This window comes from Pseudophryne corroboree (genome assembly GCF_028390025.1).
Source record: "Pseudophryne corroboree isolate aPseCor3 chromosome 3 unlocalized genomic scaffold, aPseCor3.hap2 SUPER_3_unloc_23, whole genome shotgun sequence".
Taxonomy (NCBI): Eukaryota; Metazoa; Chordata; class Amphibia; order Anura; family Myobatrachidae; genus Pseudophryne; species Pseudophryne corroboree.
The window spans coordinates 595,078-615,497 of NW_026967512.1; the positions used below are offsets into that span (position 1 = coordinate 595,078).

Sequence of the window (20,420 nt, forward strand, 5' to 3'; positions counted from 1 at the left end):
CTGATAGAGTCAATGAATCCAGACCAGAATTGGTGATTTTCTTCTATTTTTTGTGTATCATTTTTTTTTATTGTGTTGTGTTTTTCTTGTTTAATTAATGGTTGGTAATGCAAATGTCATTTTGTGTAACATATTTTTGTAATAATCAGAGGGTCAGCGAGACGTTATGGAGCCAATGTATCATTTACTATTTGCTGCTAATTCCCGCAAAACAACCGGACCTCCCAAATGTAAGTAGAAGGGACAGCAGCAGGTATCTCCCATACCTTCATACATGGACGTTTCCAGGCAAGGGTCAGATAAGTTTATTTAAATACTGTAAAGTTTGATTAATTTACAAGGAAAAGCAATACTGTATCACACTGTGGTTCGGGCCGCTGCAGCCACATAACGTAAGCAAATAACCGCTAAGATATGTATGCACGTTGCATATACACGCCAACACGCTATGCGCACAATGCAGTGACCCGTGTGGCTGACTACACCTTATCCCCAAACAATGGAATGCGACACCAGTAGTTACATGTAATGTTGTGGTCCAACACATCAACAGTATTTACTCAAAATATACAGATAAGATACAATATTACAGAGAAGAGCTACAACCAATAGTACATACGTTTGTTCACCAGCGCTCCCGGATCCGGTCCTCAGTCAGTCTTAGCAAGATGACCTTCAGAGAATAGACTGAGCCTAGTCAGGAGGACTCTCTTTATACAATGTGTCCAAATACAGTACAATGGGAAGTGTAAGCGCTTCTTTCATAGGTCAAAGGGCAGGTCATTTACAGTACATGAGGGGTCATAGGTTGGTTTAAATGAATGGGTGATGCTTGGTCCGGTCCAGGTGTACTTGCAGGTGTTCACCCCTGGTTCCCGCCGAATATCAAGAGTACAGTATTTACAGTATTTGTGAATAGTACAATTCTGCACATATCTATGCACAGAAACATGCTATAAACTGCAAATAGCAACCGGAATGTAGATCTCAAGATACTGCACATCTGGATACCAAGCACTAAGTACTAACCTTACTCCATCCCCTCACATCCTGAATGACTCTGTTATTCTATCCTTTGAGTATATGTAACTTGCTGGAAATGTGTGTGGAGACTATGTGTAAATTATGCACTATATAAATAGAATATTGAATATGTCTTTGTGGCTTTTCTGTGCGATTGCGTATGCTACCGTATATACTCATACCACGTGTCAATACGTGAACCAGTGTGCGTAGCGTGCGTGGATGCGTACACATGGTGACTACGCGCACGCAGAGGCCACTCGGTTTGGTGTTTGCATGTGGTGTGTATGTAATATTTTTGACTTCGACAATACAACAACCCTAATTCACCTACAAGTAAAAAAAAAAAAAAAAAACTGAACCTTTGAACAGACATCATTTATTTAAAAAAAAATAAGATATCTATATACACCCCACTATTCACACGAGCACACAATCAGACATAGCCACAATCACAAGTACATAGTCACTATTGGTGGTTCTGGGCTCCGGCCAGTTCAAGGGAAATTGCACAGTCACAATGGCAACGTGTGTACCCACCTTTACACACCAGACGGGATATTTATACACAGCAACACTGATATTATGTGGACACAAAAGTAACACTACAAGTGACACATTAACAGGAAATTGTTTCTGTCACCATAGCGACAATTATCTGGAAATAAGATAATACAGACACATAAAAAGACTCAACGGAAATCTTTTGTTTTTAAACAACTTTATTTCATATTTTTAATACACAGATTTTTCTCTATATTTTAAACTTAAAAAATACTTTACTCTGCACAACAGCCTATGGGGGTCATTCAGAACCAGCCGCAATAGCGTCTCGCAACAGTTTGCTGGTGGTGGTAATATATACATGCACACATTGCGGTCACATCCCTGAGGGGTTAACGCGGGTGGGCTAGGACCATTTTTCAGGGGCTGCATGATGTCACATCTGCGTTCATCTCTGATTAACCCCCTATAAGCTTCCAGAGTGCACCTCATATCTCATCTTTTCCAAGTTACTACAAATGATATGAGATCGGTAGCAGCACTACTTTCAGGATTATTACACAGAACACACATAAAGGCTGACACAGCAAATAACAGTAACACATACAAGGGATTAATTAGAAATAAGGAAGCATAATCATCATTAAGTCTAATTATCAACTGATTCTGTGCGAGACCCATACACCTCTTTACTGCCTCCAGCAGCCCCTGGTACTGCACTGCGGCCATCCGCCCTGTCTCCCCCCCACTACTACCACTCGCCGTCTCCCCCACTACTACCACCTGCCCTGTCTCCTCCCACTACCCCATCTTCTCACACTACTGCCACCGCCCTGTATCCCCCCACTACGGTCACTTGCCCTGTCTACCCCTCTACTGCCACCACCCTGTCTCCTTCCACTACTGCCACCCGCTGTCTCCCTGACACCTTAGCTCTTTTTTGGGACATGATTACCCACATAGACACTGCCTCCAGCAGCCCCTGGTACCGCACTGCAGCCATCCGCCCTGTCTCCCCTGACACCTCAGCGCTGCTTGGAGACAATATTACCTATGTAGACACTGCTCCAGCAGCCCCCACTAATGCAAAGGTGCCGCCTACCCGACATCTCAGCACTGCTTGGGGAATTGATACTGCTAGTTACAGTCCTTCATCTGCAGATGGAACCGAACAGGGCGCTGCTTCTGGTACCTTGGACCCTGGTCATGTAGGGCTGGGAGAGTCAGTAAGATTATGTAATAGAGTCACCATCTTACAGGCAGCCGGTGAAGGGAGCAGAGAATGGGTGTTATGTGGCAGGAACGGGCTGGTTAGGTAACAGCCTGGCTGCTGCATTCTGTACAAGCTACAAGCGGTGCAATTCTTTTGCTGGGAGACCCAGGTAGAGGACATTGCAGTAGTCTATGTGTGAAGATAAAAAATACATGTATGACTGTAGGTAGATCTTCTGAGGGAAATAAGTGCTGGAGTCTGGCTATGTTCCTCAGATGAGGATCTGATTGTGGCTGATATTTGATGTCTAAGCGTGGAAGTCAACTGTTTGAAAAGTTGGTTGGGGGTGTTTTTTCCGGTCTAGTAGATAGGAAAAAACAAACACCTGACTTTTCAAACAGTTGAATACCCCCCAAGTATCACTCCACCATCCAGGACACCAAGGGGGAAATTTACTAAGATGGGAGTTCTATTTAAGATGGGATGTTGCCCATGGCAACCAATCAGATTCTACTTCTCATTTATCTAGCACCTTATAGAAGATAATACCTGAAATCTGATTGGTTGCTATTGGCAACATCCCATCTTAAATAGAACTCCCATCTTAGTAAATTTACCCCCAAGATTCCGCACATGATCAGCATTTTGTTACTCTGAACCCCCAAGCTTAAGTCTGTTTGGTTTGCAAAGCTGAGCTGTAGCCCTGCCCTTTGTTGGTGAGCTTCTATCAGAAGGACCTGTTGTATGTATATTGCAAAAAGCATAAGAGATAGGACAGAATCTTGAGGAACATTACATGGCAATGATAAGTATACTCAAGAAGATCAAAATGGTTTCTCACCTGCGTGGTCTATTGTGTGCAACAAAAGCTTATTTCTCAGAGTATGGAAATGCCTGTGTGACTTCTCTGATGTGTAACAAGATGTGATTTCTGTGTAAAACATTTCCCGCACTCAGAGCAAGAAAATGGCTTCACACCTGTGTGACTTGTTATGTCTAACCAGATCTGATTTGTGTGCAAAACATTTCCCACACTCAAAACATGGAAATGGCTTCTCACCTTTGTGACTTCTCTGATGTATAACAAGAACTGATTTCCGTGCAAAACATTTCCCACACTCAGAACATGGAAATGGCCTCTCACCTGTATGACTTCTCTGATGTCTAACAAGATCTGATTTACTTAAACAACATTTCCCACACTCAGAGCAAGAAAATTGATTCTCACCTGTGTGACTTCTCTGATGTTTAACAAGATCTGATTTCCATGCAAAACATTTCCCACACTCAGAGCAAGAAAATGGCTTCTCACCTGTGTGACTTCTGTTATGTCTAACCAGATCTGATTTGTGTGCAAAACATTTCCCGCACTCAGAGCAAGAAAATGTATTCACACCTGTGTGACTTCTGTTATGTCTAACCAGATCTGATTTGTGTGCAAAACATTTCCCGCACTCAGAACATGGAAATGGCTTCTCACTTGTGTGACTTCTCTGATGTATAACAAGAACTGATTTCCGTGCAAAACATTTCCCACACTCAAAACATGGAAATGGCTTCTCACCTGTGTGACTTCTCTGATGTATAACAAGAACTGATTTCCGTGCAAAACATTTCCCACACTCAGAACATGGAAATGGCCTCTCACCTGTGTGACCTCTCTGATGTTTAACAAGATCTGATTTCCATGCAAAACATTTCCCACACTCAGAGCAAGAAAATGGCTTCTCACCTGTGTGACTTCTCTGATGTCTAACAAGATCTGATTTACTTAAACAACATTTCCCACACTCAGAGCAAGAAAATTGCTTCTCACCTGTGTGACATTGCTGATGTCTAACAAGATCTGGTTTGTGTGCAAAACATTTCCCACACTCAGAACATGGAAATGGCTTCTCACCTGTGTGACTTTGCTGATGGGAAACAAGATGTGATTTCCGTGTAAAACATTTCCCACACTCGGAGCATGAAAATGTCTTCTCACCTGTGTGACTTCTTTCATGTTTAGTAAGATTTGATTTGTCTGCAAAACATTTCCCACACTCAGAACATGGAAATGGCTTCTCACCAGTGTGACTTCGCTGATGTGTAATAAGATCTGATTTCCGTGTAAAACATTTCGTACACTCAGAGCAAGAAAACAGATTCTCACCTGTGTGACTCCTCTGATGTATAACAAGATGTGATTTCTGTGTAAAACATTTCCCACACTCAGAGCAAGAAAATGGCTTCTCACCTGTGTGACTTCTGTTATGTCTAACCAGATTTGATTTCCGTGTAAAACATTTCCCACACTCACAGCAAGAAAATGGCTTCACACCTGTGTGACTTCGCTGATGTGTAAAAAGTTGTGATTTCTGTGTAAAACATTTCCCACACTCAGAGCAAGAAAATGGCTTCACACCTGTGTGACTTCTCTGATGTGTAACAAGATGTGATTTACTTAAACAACATTTCCCACACTCAGAGCAAGAAAATTGCTTCTCACCTGTGTGATTTCTCTGATGTCTAACAAGATCTGGTTTGTGTGCAAAACATTTCCCACACTCAGAACATGGAAATGGCTTCTCACCTGTGTGACTTTGCTGATGTGTAACAAGTTGTGATTTCCATGTAAAACATTTCCCACACTCGGAGCATGAAAATGTCTTCTCACCTGTGTGACTTCTTTCATGTTTAGTAAGATTTGATTTGTCTGCAAAACATTTCCCACACTCAGAACATGGAAATGGCTGCTCACCAGTGTGACTTCGCTGATGTGTAATAAGATCTGATTTCCGTGTAAAATATTTCGTACACTCAGAGCAAGAAAACAGATTCTCACCTGTGTGAATTTGCTGATGTGTAACAAGTTGTGATTTCTGTGTAAAACATTTCCCACACTCAGAGCAAGAAAATGGCTTCACACCTGTGTGTCTCCTCTGATGTCTAACAAGATATAGTTTGTGTGCAAAACATTTCCCACACTCAGAACATGGAAACGGCTTCTCACCTGTGTGACTTTGCTGATGTTTAACAAGATCTGATTTGCGTGTAAAACATTTCCCACACTCAGAACATGGAAACGGCTTCTCACCTGTGTGACTTCTCTGATGCATAACAAGATGTGATTTCCGTGCAAAACATTTCCCACACTCAGAACATGTCAGTGGCCTCTCACCTGTGTGACTTCTCTGATGTATAACAAGATGTGATTTGTATGTAAAACATTTCCCACACTCTGAACATATCAGTGGCCTTCCACCTGCCTTACCTGTGTGTGGGTTAATAGGCTTTGTGTTCTGTGTAAAACATTTGGCATCTATAGAACAGGGAAACACTGTATCTACTGTCAGAGCTGTAACAGATGCACCAATATCAGAGTGATCAGGAGAACACTTCCCAGGATCAGAAGGACCAGCTGATAGAGCTGGATGTATCATTGGGGTAATGGGGTTATCTCCTGGAGAATCCGGTCTACTGTCGTTATCGGTTATTTCAGAATCCAGGGATAACATTAGATGTCCTTCTGAGATATTCCTGCTTGTGTGTCCATCTGCTGGAAATAAAATACATTATGGAAATGTGACATTTTTTGTAACAATATTAATCTTGTAAACAATAGGATAAGACGACTCTCTGGGACACTTAATTGTAAATGTGTGGGTATAATAAAACATAACTTTTAATGAAGGCTTTATAATATTGTGTCTCAGACTATCATTGTGTCCACCCTCCTGAGAATACTCACAATAACAAATATAATATTATAATAAGACTTAGATATACCTCTCTCTTATAACTAACCATGAAACATCAATAGAGATGTAGTCACTCGCCAAGTCCTATGTCAGCACCAATGTAAAACAATAGATGGGGAACATATCGTAGACTCTAGATGAACAATAACATCAGTCATATGAGTTGATAGATCAGAGAAATGTCTCCTAACGTTACTCCTGGAAGCATTGGTAAGGTAGCATTCCTTTATGTGTGTGCTCATACGCTGGTAAGCCTGTACATGTGTTACTCACCCTTATATAAGGTATATTGCTACAGCAGAGTAGGTGTGTGGAACAAGGTATTTTACATGCAATACACCATATAATACACTGTAATCATCATCATCTGATAGGTTATAATACACTGTTACACCCCATCATCAGTGTCTTAACTCTATACTCTCCATAGTAATAAGGATGATGTGTGTACGGTAAGTATGATACAGAGAATTACATATCAGAATCTATACAGCTGCAGCCATACTTCTGCTTCTCATACGTGTGCTACTGGCAGCAGTGAACATCTGAGTGAGAGTGCAGGGAAGACAGCAGAGTCTGATGAGAAAGAGATTGGATCTGCCTTTGCAGGGATGTACCACACCTGTCACCCCTGTTAGTATATAAAATAATAAAAAAGAGGGGTGTGGTCCATCCAGGCGTGCTTTATGGAGATCTCCTCACTAAGTGGCTTCTTATCTAACCTACCTGATATCTCTTAGCCGCCGCTGGTACCAAGACCCAATCTATTAGGTCCACCACTCCTACTGCCCTAAAGCCGCTCCCTCCGGGCACCGTTCACTGCCGCAGCCTAGTGACGCCGCTGATGCCACAGGCTGTATTCTGGGGCTAAGTGTGCCCAAGTTTTCCTGCACGCTCCTGACACCTGACTTGAAGGCGCTTTTCGCTCAGTCGGGATCACTTGCTCTCACACTCACACGGGTGCGCAGATTCCGCTACTGCTGGGGACAGAACGGGCTGCCCATAGTCAGTGGAGCCCGGCGGTGATATTGGGAAGTGAGATGACTGTCATTTTGGATCCTGGTGCCCGGCCATCGCATGCTTTGACTTCTGCCTTCAATAAGGTGTAAAATTGATATAAGCTGCTAAAAAAGTGTTGTGATGGCTGGACCGGGGTCACTACACTAAATTGAGGCATTTGCCTGGAGGTGAAACTACCTTCTATTTATATGGTACCACTATAATCTACTTCCTCTCAGTCTACATGCAGAGCACAGTATCAAGTATCGTCTGAGTACAGCTCATTACACTCTGATTACAACCTCACAGTATATTATTTTGTGGATTTATTCACTGAATATATTTTTCCATTTGTGTCTCTCTGTGCTGAGTACTTCACGTCTGTGATCACTGACAATGCTAAATTCCTTTGTCGTATAAACAACCCTTATGAAGCTAAGAACACTGTACGCTGTTTACTTAAGAAATACCGTAATGATACGCTATTTGCGTAACGATCGCTCAGCCGTAGGCGAGACGCTCAAGCGTCACGTTCGCTCACGGCCCAGTGATCACAGGACACGTTATTGGTTATGTCTAGGGGAAAGATTCGCTGTAACGTAGCATACGCTAGAGACCACGAGGAGGTCACCAGCGGTGCAGACGCTCACAACACTATACCTTTATGTTAAACCTTATACCGATGAAACACACAGAATACCTTAATGTGAATACAGGGTGTAAATGCAACCTTGTGTAACCTGACTATCTACAAAGCTGTTTGAGCGTCACCGACGCTCAAGTGAACACTTAACACTATAGTAAATACACAGATACTGGTTTAGGTTTCCAAGGCCTATTAACTGTATTATGTCTAATATACTTGTAAAAGGGGATAACAGTACATATGATACACTACAATATAACAGAGACTTCCTAACCACAGAACTAAACAATAAATACAGAAAGACAATACTACACTGACCTAAATGCAATACGATACAATACTATAAGGTATTTAAGAGAAAAAGAGGAGAGAGAGAGATAGAGAGAGAGAGAGAGAGAGATTGGCTCGCAGAAAGACAATGATTATGGAGAGAACTTACGCACAAAGGGTATGATCGCCAGCGCCTCGATATCCAGCTCCCGATTATCAGCAGATAACCGTTGATGAGAGAGTGAGAGCTGGATGTGGTCGGTCTGCCTATTTATGCCCCACACACAATGCAATCTCCTAGTCCCTACAATCCTACAGTTTATTGGACACAGGAATTCGGCCCTGTACTGTAACCAAAGGTCATAGGTTGATTCATACAGGTGGGCTGTGCTGATTTCCAACAGCTCAGGTGGGTGGGGAACTGGGTTTCCCGCCGCATACCTGAGTATGTGCAAATCATAGGAATGGACATAAACTTCTTATGTCCATAACTATTCGCACGAGCGATTAATACGCTCCAAACCAACACCGGAATATTGCTAATTAGATACTCTTCCGATGGGTACCAAACACTGCTGTATGACTCCTGTTAGACCCTTCGTGCAATACAAAGAGGGATTCCTCCGCTCAGGGACATTCTATCTAAACCAAACTTACAGAAACTATTGAGGGGAACATGATCTATAAACTACATTAATTGTGAACATTTGTAACTAATGAGTCGCACGCTACGATCACATAAACTCTACCGTAAATGCGCATACTGCGCGTGCGAGTGCACGCTATTGCGGGTATGCGCTTCCACGGGAGAGCGTACGCATGCGCAGCACGGACCAGTGTGCGGTGCAAATATGGCAACGTGCATTGAGACATTTTTCTGACTTTGACAGTCCACCCTTTGGCAGTCAATAATAACTGCCACAAAATATTTAAGGAGAAAAATGTAAGTCAGGGGTTAATTGATTTCCATGGTGGGGAAAGGAAGAAGAATGGAGTAGGTGTGAAGAGGGTATGACCTAGTGAGAAAGTAGAAGCATGTGTGTATGAGTCCATGTTTGGAGGGTCATGTATCATCGTGCCGTACGTGTGGTAAATCAAGCTTCGAGGTATTGCGAAGTATACATTTGAATTCCTTCTTATCCTGTGGTACAGGTCTGTGGATGGGCTGTCAAACTCTACCGAGCTCATTTCGGCTGTGGTTGTAACACAATGGGGATGCACATTTTAGTTGATGATACATGAATTGGGGGGGGGTATGTGGTTGCTGCTATCTGTGCCTGTATTCCCTATCGACTATGTGTGTTATTACCTGAGGGTTGCAGAGATGAAGATAAAGAACACTTACGAAAAATGCAATGATATTCTATGTCAGGCTAATGTACGTTCGTCGATTGGGGTCTTGATTGGTGTCGGTTGATTGGAGTCTTCTTCTTTGTGCTTTTGCTCATAAATCGTGAGTAAAGCAAACAACGTCCATGGATTTACAAAAAATGTTGGGCTAGCGTGATTTTAAAGTTCCTAGGGAAACTGGGGTACCCATGGCATTGTCCATCAAAATCTTGTATATCAGGTCGTCTGCTCTTCTTCTTTCCATCTTTCCGTTGTCGGCCCCTTGGCTCATCAAATCCTTCGTCTACGTGGGTCTTTGTACCTCGGAGGAAAACATAGAAATGGGTGAAAGACGGACCGTATACTCATTACATCATCACATTCTGGTTTCTATCATTGGGTCATAAATCAAATCCAGGTTAATTACAGTTTCCTCACTCCTTAAGCTCATCACTTTCGTACTTTGCTTGCACCTCATCAAAGCCTGCCCGCATCTAAATATCAATCCAAACGATATAACGACACCCAAAATACATAGGAGAAACTTTCCAACATCCATTATGACTCCTTGAGCCCAGTCTCCTAAACCGGAGAACCAATTTCGCGGGTTCAACCATGACACCCAACCAGTCAGCTCATTACCTACAGCAGCAAGGGTGAGATTGTGTTTTCGACGAAATTCCCACTTTAATTGCAGAATATCGTCCATCTTTTGGTCTATGACCTCTACCGGATCCTCGGTGCTATTTGTGATATACGTGCAACACTTTATGCCGTACTGTGTTGCCAATGTAACACAATATCCGCCTGTTACTGCTGTAAGATAATTAAGAATCATCCTATGCTGAACTAGTTCTGTTTTATAAGCTTGAAGTTCTCTTCCAGTGTATCTAAACGTGTCATCATACATTTCAGTGATATTATCTAACAAATTGGCGAGTGCGGAAATGTATCTATAATTCATCACACCTCGAGCGGTGCGAGTGAAATCTAACGCTACCAGAACCTGAATCCCGGTGGATTCATGGATAAGATCAGAGGCCGGATGCTCTAACCTTTCTGACAGTTGTCTTTTAACAAGGTGCTCGTAGTGAGTGTGAGTATAAGGAGTTTGGGCACCACGGTGTATGTCCTTCATTTTGTCATGTGTAACAGTCATTACTTCAGGCAATACTTTTCCAATATAACACAATCCTTCAGAGTTTGGGGCAAGCCACTTGTACGCCTTTCTCCCGCATATGAAATATGCATCATCGGGGAGAACATAAGGGACGGAGAAGGACATGACCATGTTACAAACCTTCCAGGTGAAATCTCCTGACCCTAATTCTTCCATCTGTCTAATGCACGTATCAGTTTGTACGATATGTGCACAGTATCCTGGTGATACCTCTCCAACTCTAGTAATCCTATTTCCTAAGGTATATCGATACCGGAAAGATTTTCCTCTACTGGCTATGTGGCGTACGAGCTCTGTATCTGTAGGCATTCTATCTGTTCTGTGTGAAAAGGTCATGGTAAGGTTGCTCCATGACACTTCCCAATTTCCCGGTTTTCTGGGATTGGAGATGTTAAAACATATGAGGGACCTATCCACATGGTATTGGTGGAGCTTCAAACTAGGAGGGCTGGAGATGTTAAACCTCCGGTCCACCGGTCTCCCACCACTTAGCTCAAGTACCTCCCCTAACGTTAAAGGAAATGGTACTAGCCCTGATTTGCTGTGTCCCTGAGGTACTTGAGAGCATACCCAACAATCTGTTTGGTTTAACACGCTACCCACTAGAGAGTGATAGTCACTCAATGGATGCCGGTCCATATGGATATTAAAACTGGATTGGCATTACTTTGTTACAGAGCCTACAGATACAACTTTCTTTTTGAACTAACATTCCTTCACAGTTGTTTACAAATAACATGGTTGTTAGATCGTGCCCGGTACTCGCCTTTGCTTGGTGATTGGGTTGCTATTGGAATTTTACACCTCCGTCTCAGTCATCAGGACCTTTCTGGATCCTTTCTCGACCTCACTGGTACTCTCACCGAAACAGACTGCTCTGGTCAACATCATGGTTAACGGGAAAAATCCATATCACAGTCTCTTGGGGCAAGTCCATCTTACAGGAGGAGAAAAGAAGAAATTTGTAAATGGGGTATAAGAAAATCAGTTTGAGGGGGAGAGAACTCGTTACGATAATAAGTTCTCTCATCTTGTTGTTCTTCTTGTTCTGCTGTCCTCTCAAAGGTGTTGTCTCTCAGTCTTCAAAAACGATCATTCTGGTGATGCAATATTCCTTCCTAACCGACGATCTTTCTGTAAGGAGCAAAAATCTGGCATTACCATTGGTTAACACTTAGGGGTGACATACCATCTTTAAACCATGGAAACATGAGTGGGAAGAGAGAGACAACAAAAAAACAAAAGAGATAGAGAACAATTCATGTGCATATATACATTACATAACTCGACAATAACCACCAATGAGAAAAGAGAAACAAAACATTTTTAAACATTGTCAACATTAAGAAAACATTGTTAGCATTAGAAAAACATTGTCAGACTTATTAGGCTGTCGTATCTACGTGTCTAATGGTTTCCTTGAGCAGTCCCTCCCCACCAGCACTTGCATTATTCCACTGTCTGTATCTGGCCAGAATACATTGTGGTGGATAGGTCATGCTGGGGTTTGGTAGACTTCTGCAAGGACCAAGCGAATATGCAATGTTTGAATTCTTACCAATAATCGTCAGAGATGGGGATAGAGAGAGAAAGAAAAAACATTTTTCACAAATACATTTACAACGTTTAACCTGGTCATTCCTGTGTCTTCAGTGAATGACCTCCCAATTTATTAACCGTTACCTCAGGCTTGCCTCCATTCCTAATAATCACCTTTCCTAGCTATATATTATGGGTGTGGCCCAAAATTCTTCCTATATGATCCCTGCTTGTAATTTGGTGTGTCATAACTTTTGCTCATTTTCATGTCTAGGGGGTCTAACTTTATGTGGGTTATTGCAGTTCTCTTTTGCACAGATCACAACTCCTTAAGTTCCTCCATGTGCCAATGGCCTGGGGTTTTGGTTGATTTGATGCCTCCTCAAACGTTTGGATGCTCATCACCCTCAACCGCTTTCCCTGTACCTACCTGGTTCCTTGGATACCATGATTATGTCGTTGTCTTTCTCGTGATCTACAATCTCTTGCAATGTGTCCCTTTCTATGACAATGGTAACAGACTACCATATCTGGATTTCTCGCAGGGGTGTGGGGCTTTTGTTGGGGTGGTCTTGTGGTTTGGGCCTGTATTTTTGCTGCCATTAACTTATCTCTTTGTGACTCTCTGTATCTGGTGATATTCTGATCCTGATTGATGACGGCCTCTCTTAGTGCAGTCACCGAGATATCTCTCCAGTTTGGGTTGGTGGTCTGTACCCTTGTTTTTAATTCATCTTTTAAACCATTCATTAATACCTTAACCGCTATTCTTCTATGTTGTGCATTTGTCTTGATGTCCGTGATCCCAGTGTTTCCAGCCATTATTTGCAGTGCTCGATTGAAATAATTAGAAACATTTTCCCTTTCGTTTTGTCTTATGGAGAAAATTTCATTCCACTTGACAGCAGCTGGGAAATATATTCCTAACTGTCGGTTAATCTGCCTAATACATTCCTGATTGTGTTCCTCCGTACAAGGTACCTCTGTGTTTAATTTACAATCAGCAATGAACTTTTCAGGGTCAACCCTGTAGGGCAAACATGCCCTCAGCACTGTCCGCCACTCTTTGTTGGTGGGTTCTGTGGCGTTTCCTAGTTCTTTTATAAACCTTTGACATTTGGCTAGATTTTTCCTAGGATCAGGAAATTCAGACACAATTGATCTCAATTCGGTCCGGGACAAGAGACAGCGCATTGCACTGTCCTTGACGGGAATGATTCCCTGATCGTCAGTCTTCCCATTGGGGACTGAGATCACCCTGGCCAGATTGAGCTCAGTTCCATCATCTTGTGTTGGCCTTACAATATGGGGTACATCTGTTTGTGCGTGATATGAAACATTGTACGTACCTGTGGACACGACCTCACCTGACCCTCCGTTAGGGGGTTCGATTATTGCCTTTACCCATTTGGTCGTGTCCACCTGGATGGCTTCTGTGATGGTTGTTGGAAGAGGTGCTGACATCGTTCTGGGCTCACTGTCTTGTTTGTATTCCTGAGGGAGGTTTGACATGGGGTGCAACTGGCACAGGTTAATAGTTGTACATTCAACAGTATTACAATAATCATTGTTACATTTATTACACTTATTCTTATAATCTATATTACAGTTGCTAAGAGCGTTTTTATTGTTCCACCCTTGTGCTTTTCTCTCCGCAATCAACTCCTCTCCCGATGCCATGTCTCTCCTCTCAAGATAAGAGTCAGAAAAGTCAATAGACTCTCTTTGTAATTCACTTTCCTGTTGCCATAACTGTAAATATTCATAATGTTTATTTTGTCTCTTCGTTAGTTCAACGAGACTTATCCTCCTCCTTAAATTTTGTAACACCTCTGGACTGAAGCTACCTATTCTTGGGAACTTGTCCCTGTCTTGTACAGTCATTCTTTGCCATTCATCACATAAAACCTCTGTGTGACTACCGTATTTTTCACACATAATGTATCTTGCCGACCCAATTGGTCGGTCCTCCGAATCAACCTGAACCTGGGTTGATCGCCCCCTACCGGAACAAATGGCCCCCATAATCTGTAGGCGTTGCTTATTCCTCCTTGGATCTTTTATCTCAAGGTTTTCAGCGAACCCTTACAAACAAACCAAGATGTCCTTGGGCAGGCCGGCGGTGGTGGTTTATCAAGTACCCCACTTACTTCTCGCCCACGTTGGCCTGTGCCGCAATCACTGTAAACCAGAGCTGTGGTACCCAACCCAGGGCCCCTGTGAACCTTTAGTTTACTGGAACATATGAGGGTTACCCGCAGGACACTTACTCTTTCCAGTAAAGTTGGGGTTGTTAGATAGTTCCTGAGTGACCAGCGAACTTCCCTTCCAAAAATAAAAAATTACACAAATCACGTCAGAATGTACAGATAGCGTTTGTGACCACTTTACTCTAATGGTATTAGGTCAGATTACTAACTACTGCACACAATAACGTGCGGTCCAATCGTTCAGTATACGAGCACTACTTGTCATGTACTGAAAGATCAATGGAATCGATGTTTTCGGCTGCGATTCCTTCAACCAGAGCTTGTATGGCCTATATGGGTTCTGCACCAACACCCCAGGCGTTGTGCCACTGGACTTTTATAGCGGACCTTTTACCTTACGACCTCCTGGTCTTGTTCCTTATGACCTCCTGGTCTTGTTACCTTATGGTCCGCTATACTCTAATGCTCAAATATTATTTAACCAGAGATGCCTCCCTGGCCACCGTATATGTCACTTACACGTATGTTCCTTAACGAGTACCCGACTTTCCTTTTGGTTCCACCTTAAAGTTATATAAACTTTTGTATACAAAACACACTCACTCAACACATGTACACTTTTGTTTCTATATCTATTTCTGCGCAGAAATTGTCTTCAGGCCAAGAGTGTTACCAATTAGGAGCAGGATCTGTTAAACTAAATTTCAGATTTTCTAAAAACAGATTTGCGTTATTTACCGCTTCGCGTTATCTACCGCTGTGCGTTACTTATCGCTTTTGCGCTAATTATCGCTTTGCGCTAATTATCGCTTTGCGCTAATTATCGCTTTTCGTGACTTGGGCTACGTGGGCGTAACCAGACGCTACGTTGCGTAATGAACGCTGCGTGCGTCTGCCTTTTGGATTGCGTACGCTAGTCTTTGTTAGCGACACGTGTACGCAATGCAAAGGATCCACCGTAACACAATATATTTATTTATCAATGTAGATGATCCCTGATCATCTACCGCAATCCACACTGACTGCCTTGTATCTCAGACAAACCGTGTGTTTGTTCTATACTTTAACTATTACCTCTACTATTAAATAACAGCAAATCTCCTTTTAGCCCTTTCTATCAACTATAAAATTTGGCAAACAGGAATAGTGATATACGAAAAAAATGAAATAGAAATGCAGATATATGCGTGCGTACGCAAGACAAAAGAAAAATAAACAGTTTTAAAAAGACACAAGCGTTTTGTTCTTACTTCCGGTTACCGGATTCCTTCAGCACTCTTTACCTAAGCGAAGCAGACGCTTATCCCGTCAGCAACTGCGAGACAACCTCCCACCCTTTTGCTGGGGGATAATGTCTGCTGATCTACCTAGTGCAGATGTGAAAAGGACCGGACGAGCCCGCAATTGACAATGCTAAATTCCTTTGTCGTATAAACAACCCTTATGAAGCTAAGAACACTGTACGCTGTTTACTTAAGAAGTACCGTAATGATACGCTATTTGCGTAACGATCGCTCAGCCGTAGGCGAGACGCTCAAGCGTCACGTTCGCTCACGGCCCAGTGATCACAGGACACGTTATTGGTTATGTCTAGGGGAAAGATTCGCTGTAACGTAGCATACGCTAGAGACCACGAGGAGGTCACCAGCGGTGCAGACGCTCACAACACTATACCTTTATGTTAAACCTTATACCGATGAAACACACAGAATACCTTAATGTGAATACAGGGTGTAAATGCAACCTTGTGTAACCTGACTATCTACAAAGCTGTTTGAGCGTCACCGACGCTCAAGTGAACACTTAACACTATAGTAAATACACAGATACTGGTTTAGGTTTCCAAGGCCTATTAACTGTATTATGTCTAATATACTTGTAAAAGGGGATAACAGTACATATGATACACTACAATATAACAGAGACTTCCTAACCACAGAACTAAACAATAAATACAGAAAGACAATACTACACTGACCTAAATGCAATACGATACAATACTATAATACTATAAGGTATTTAAGAGAAAAAGAGGAGAGAGAGAGATAGAGAGAGAGAGAGAGAGATTGGCTCGCAGAAAGACAATGATTATGGAGAGAACTTACGCACAAAGGGTATGATCGCCAGCGCCTCGATATCCAGCTCCCGATTATCAGCAGATAACCGTTGATGAGAGAGTGAGAGCTGGATGTGGTCGGTCTGCCTATTTATGCCCCACACACAATGCAATCTCCTAGTCCCTACAATCCTACAGTTTATTGGACACAGGAATTCGGCCCTGTACTGTAACCAAAGGTCATAGGTTGATTCATACAGGTGGGCTGTGCTGATTTCCAACAGCTCAGGTGGGTGGGGAACTGGGTTTCCCGCCGCATACCTGAGTATGTGCAAATCATAGGAATGGACATAAACTTCTTATGTCCATAACTATTCGCACGAGCGATTAATACGCTCCAAACCAACACCGGAATATTGCTAATTAGATACTCTTCCGATGGGTACCAAACACTGCTGTATGACTCCTGTTAGACCCTTCGTGCAATACAAAGAGGGATTCCTCCGCTCAGGGACATTCTATCTAAACCAAACTTACAGAAACTATTGAGGGGAACATGATCTATAAACTACATTAATTGTGAACATTTGTAACTAATGAGTCGCACGCTACGATCACATAAACTCTACCGTAAATGCGCATACTGCGCGTGCGAGTGCACGCTATTGCGGGTATGCGCTTCCACGGGAGAGCGTACGCATGCGCAGCACGGACCAGTGTGCGGTGCAAATATGGCAACGTGCATTGAGACATTTTTCTGACTTTGACATCACGCTGACCTCTAGTGGAATTTCTCGGTCATTACTGTGTTATTTGAGTTGCATTACATCATGTTTACTTGAAATTTTGGCTCGGCTACCCCTGTCATCCCGACTAAGAATGTCATTTTGAACTGTGTCATCTTGATGTAACCTCCTAACAGCGTACTCCTTTTATTTATAGATCGTTTGTATTTTCCTATCTCTGAGAGGTCCGTCTCTTTGTAGCCGGCTTAACATGCCTCCAAAAAAGGTTAAAAGGTACCAAATTGGCCCACCTGTCCATCTCTTTGGTACCTCAAATTCAGGTGGTCCTTCTAAGACCGCTACAACATCATCTGCTTCTTCTTGTCAGACGCACATGAGGCATACTGTGACAAATTACATGGCCCTATGTGGGCAATGCCATTATGTAGTGTTAGGACTGCTGACATCGGAGAAGCCGTGAAGTGGCGCAGCAGCTTAAACATGTGTAAACTTATTCTCTGAATTTCTATTACCAGATAGGTTCAGGTATGGTTACAGGTCATTTTTTAGTTTGCTGAAGGGAAATGTAGGGGTGGGATTTGCAACCCCCCCTCTCTGTCTGTTTGTCTGTGAACCCTGCCCCTTTCCAGTACCTGATACATAATTATCTCCAGGAATGATCGAGCATTTACCATTGTTTGTCTGCTTGTGTGCGAGAGGCATTGAATGGGAGCAGTATTTGGAAGGCATGCTGTTCCTTGTAGTACCCATGGGAGATCCTGGGGGTGGCTCCTGGGCAAGTTAGCTCTCTGTCTGGGTGTGTTTTAGTAATAGCCTTTATCATGAGGCCTACTGTGACAAATTACATGGCACTATGTGGGCACTGCCATTATGTAGTGTTAGGACTGCTGACATCGAAGAAGCCGTGAAGTGACGCAGCAGCTTAAACATGTGTAAACTTATTCTCTGAATTTCTATTACCAGATAGGTTCAGGTATGGTTACAGGTAATTTTTTTGTGTGCTGAAGGGAAATGTAGGGGTGGGATTTGCAACCCCCCCTCTCTGTCTGTCAGACGCACAGCCCAGCTGTAATGGCTGAAAACATCTTAAGACACACTAGATGGTCCTGTTACTCTATGCTCTATACATTCTGTGTTATCTACATTTAAGGACTGAAATAACCTCAGAATTTAACTCTAATATTCAAGCTTTGAGGTCCGGTATCAGTGAGATTGGCACTCGTACAGACTAAGATGAAAGAGATTGTTGCGTCTCACAAAGATCTGATTTCAGCACATGACACCCTTCAGGAAGACCCGGTCTCTATTCGTGATAAAGTAATTGATTTAGAAGACAGGTCTCGGAGAAATAATATCAGAATAATGGGCATGACGGATTCTGTTACAAATTCTGAGCTTTATGATCATGCCACGGTCCTCTATTCAGAAGCTTCCACTGAAGACTCCCAAAGCCCAAACAGACCCCTATCCAAGCACCGAGGGACACTCTGCTCAGGGTCCACTTTCTTCATATAAAAGAACACATTCTAGTCTGCTTTGTCTTCCTCATCCACAGCCGAGTGTCTGGATAATCTGCAGATATTTCCAGATATTTCTTCTGTGACGCTGGCCAAAAGGCGTCTATTCCACCCAAGGAAATGTGCAATACAAATGGGGCTTTCCTACTAAGATTATTGTGATGCGAAATGGCACCTTCACAGTGATACCTTCACCCGAGGATGGCCCTGCTATTCTGAAAATGTGGGATTTTTCTGTTGACAGTCCTTCATGACACTTTACCTAAACCAATCCCGGATGAGTTGACTTCCGTCTTGAAGCAATATGCTAAGTTGTAAGACTGCAAGAGACACTCAGAGTTTGTTTCCTACTGTAACATGTGCCAACTGGGACTAAGTTACTGGGCATGGATCTATTTTTGGGTCAGATTTATTTATTCTTATTATGGGTTTAAAGCGTGTCTGTTTCTCTTTATTTCCTGTGCTATTTAATTGCTATATAGTATATGGTCTGATATACTTTCTAGTCTTACGTTTCATAATACCTTTCTAGAATGTTTGGGTGTTCAGGCAAAGCATGACTGATTCGTCTAACATCCTGTTGCCCTTATAAAGGTGTTGGTAGAACCTAAATTGAATATCAGGCCATGTTCCTGGCCTTTACCTCCTTTGGACACATTGGTTACATTGAGATTTGATATTTCTTTGTACAGTTGTTACTATGATGACTAGATTTTGCACTCTCGCATGGCTACTTGGGGTAGTCGGTGGGTTTCCCTTTTAGGCCCGACCGCCACCTTTTTCTACCTTTCTGTCACGGTACCCTAGTGACGGAATCTCTAGCTCCTTTATGGACGCTATTTCTGTTTGTCTTCCATTTTTGTTCCCTATTTTATTTTTTCTGTTATGATAGTTTGAAGTATGCACACGCCCTACAGACTCTATTGGACTTTACACAGATGATCCTAGATGTTTCATACCAAGATCTGATCTCTATCATGGTGACGTTTTTAATTCTTAATGTAAAAGGTCTTAATTCTCCTCATAAGAGACGTCTTGCAATAAAATATTTCACTGACCAGAAGGCGGCGGTGGTAGCCATTCAGGAATCACATGTTCCATTGCACTCTGCCCCTCAGTTTACCAATAACTTGCTATATCTCCTGTGGTGTAGCCATCCTTTCTAATAGATCCTGCCCCTATCACCTGGAAAGCAAGTGGGTGGATTGCAATGGTAGATATTGAATTCTAGTTGGGAAAATCCATTATAAATATGTCACCCTCACTTCTCTCTATGCCGCTAATGCCAGACAGCCCCAATTTCTTATATATTGTTTTTCAAAAGCTACAAGAAATTGCACTTCTCCTTATGGGAGATGTTACTCTTGCTACAGACCCTCATCTTGATAGATCCTCCACTACTGATGAACAGACCAGTAATGCCGCCCGTTCCTTAGCTTCCTCATGCT

At 42.6% G+C, this 20,420-nt stretch overlaps 1 protein-coding gene across 1 annotated transcript in view; it reads right to left on the reverse strand.

The window, feature by feature from the left end:
• Positions 1–20,420, reverse strand: part of LOC134983753 (uncharacterized) — a 130,995-nt gene that overhangs the window by 94,900 nt on the left and 15,675 nt on the right. The window contains exons 5-6 of the mRNA XM_063949396.1: positions 3,697–6,275; positions 3,393–3,477 (exon numbers count right to left, since the gene is read on the reverse strand). Of these exons, the coding sequence (XP_063805466.1) occupies positions 3,393–3,477; positions 3,697–6,275 (2,664 nt within the window). The remainder of the gene's footprint in view (positions 1–3,392; positions 3,478–3,696; positions 6,276–20,420) is intronic.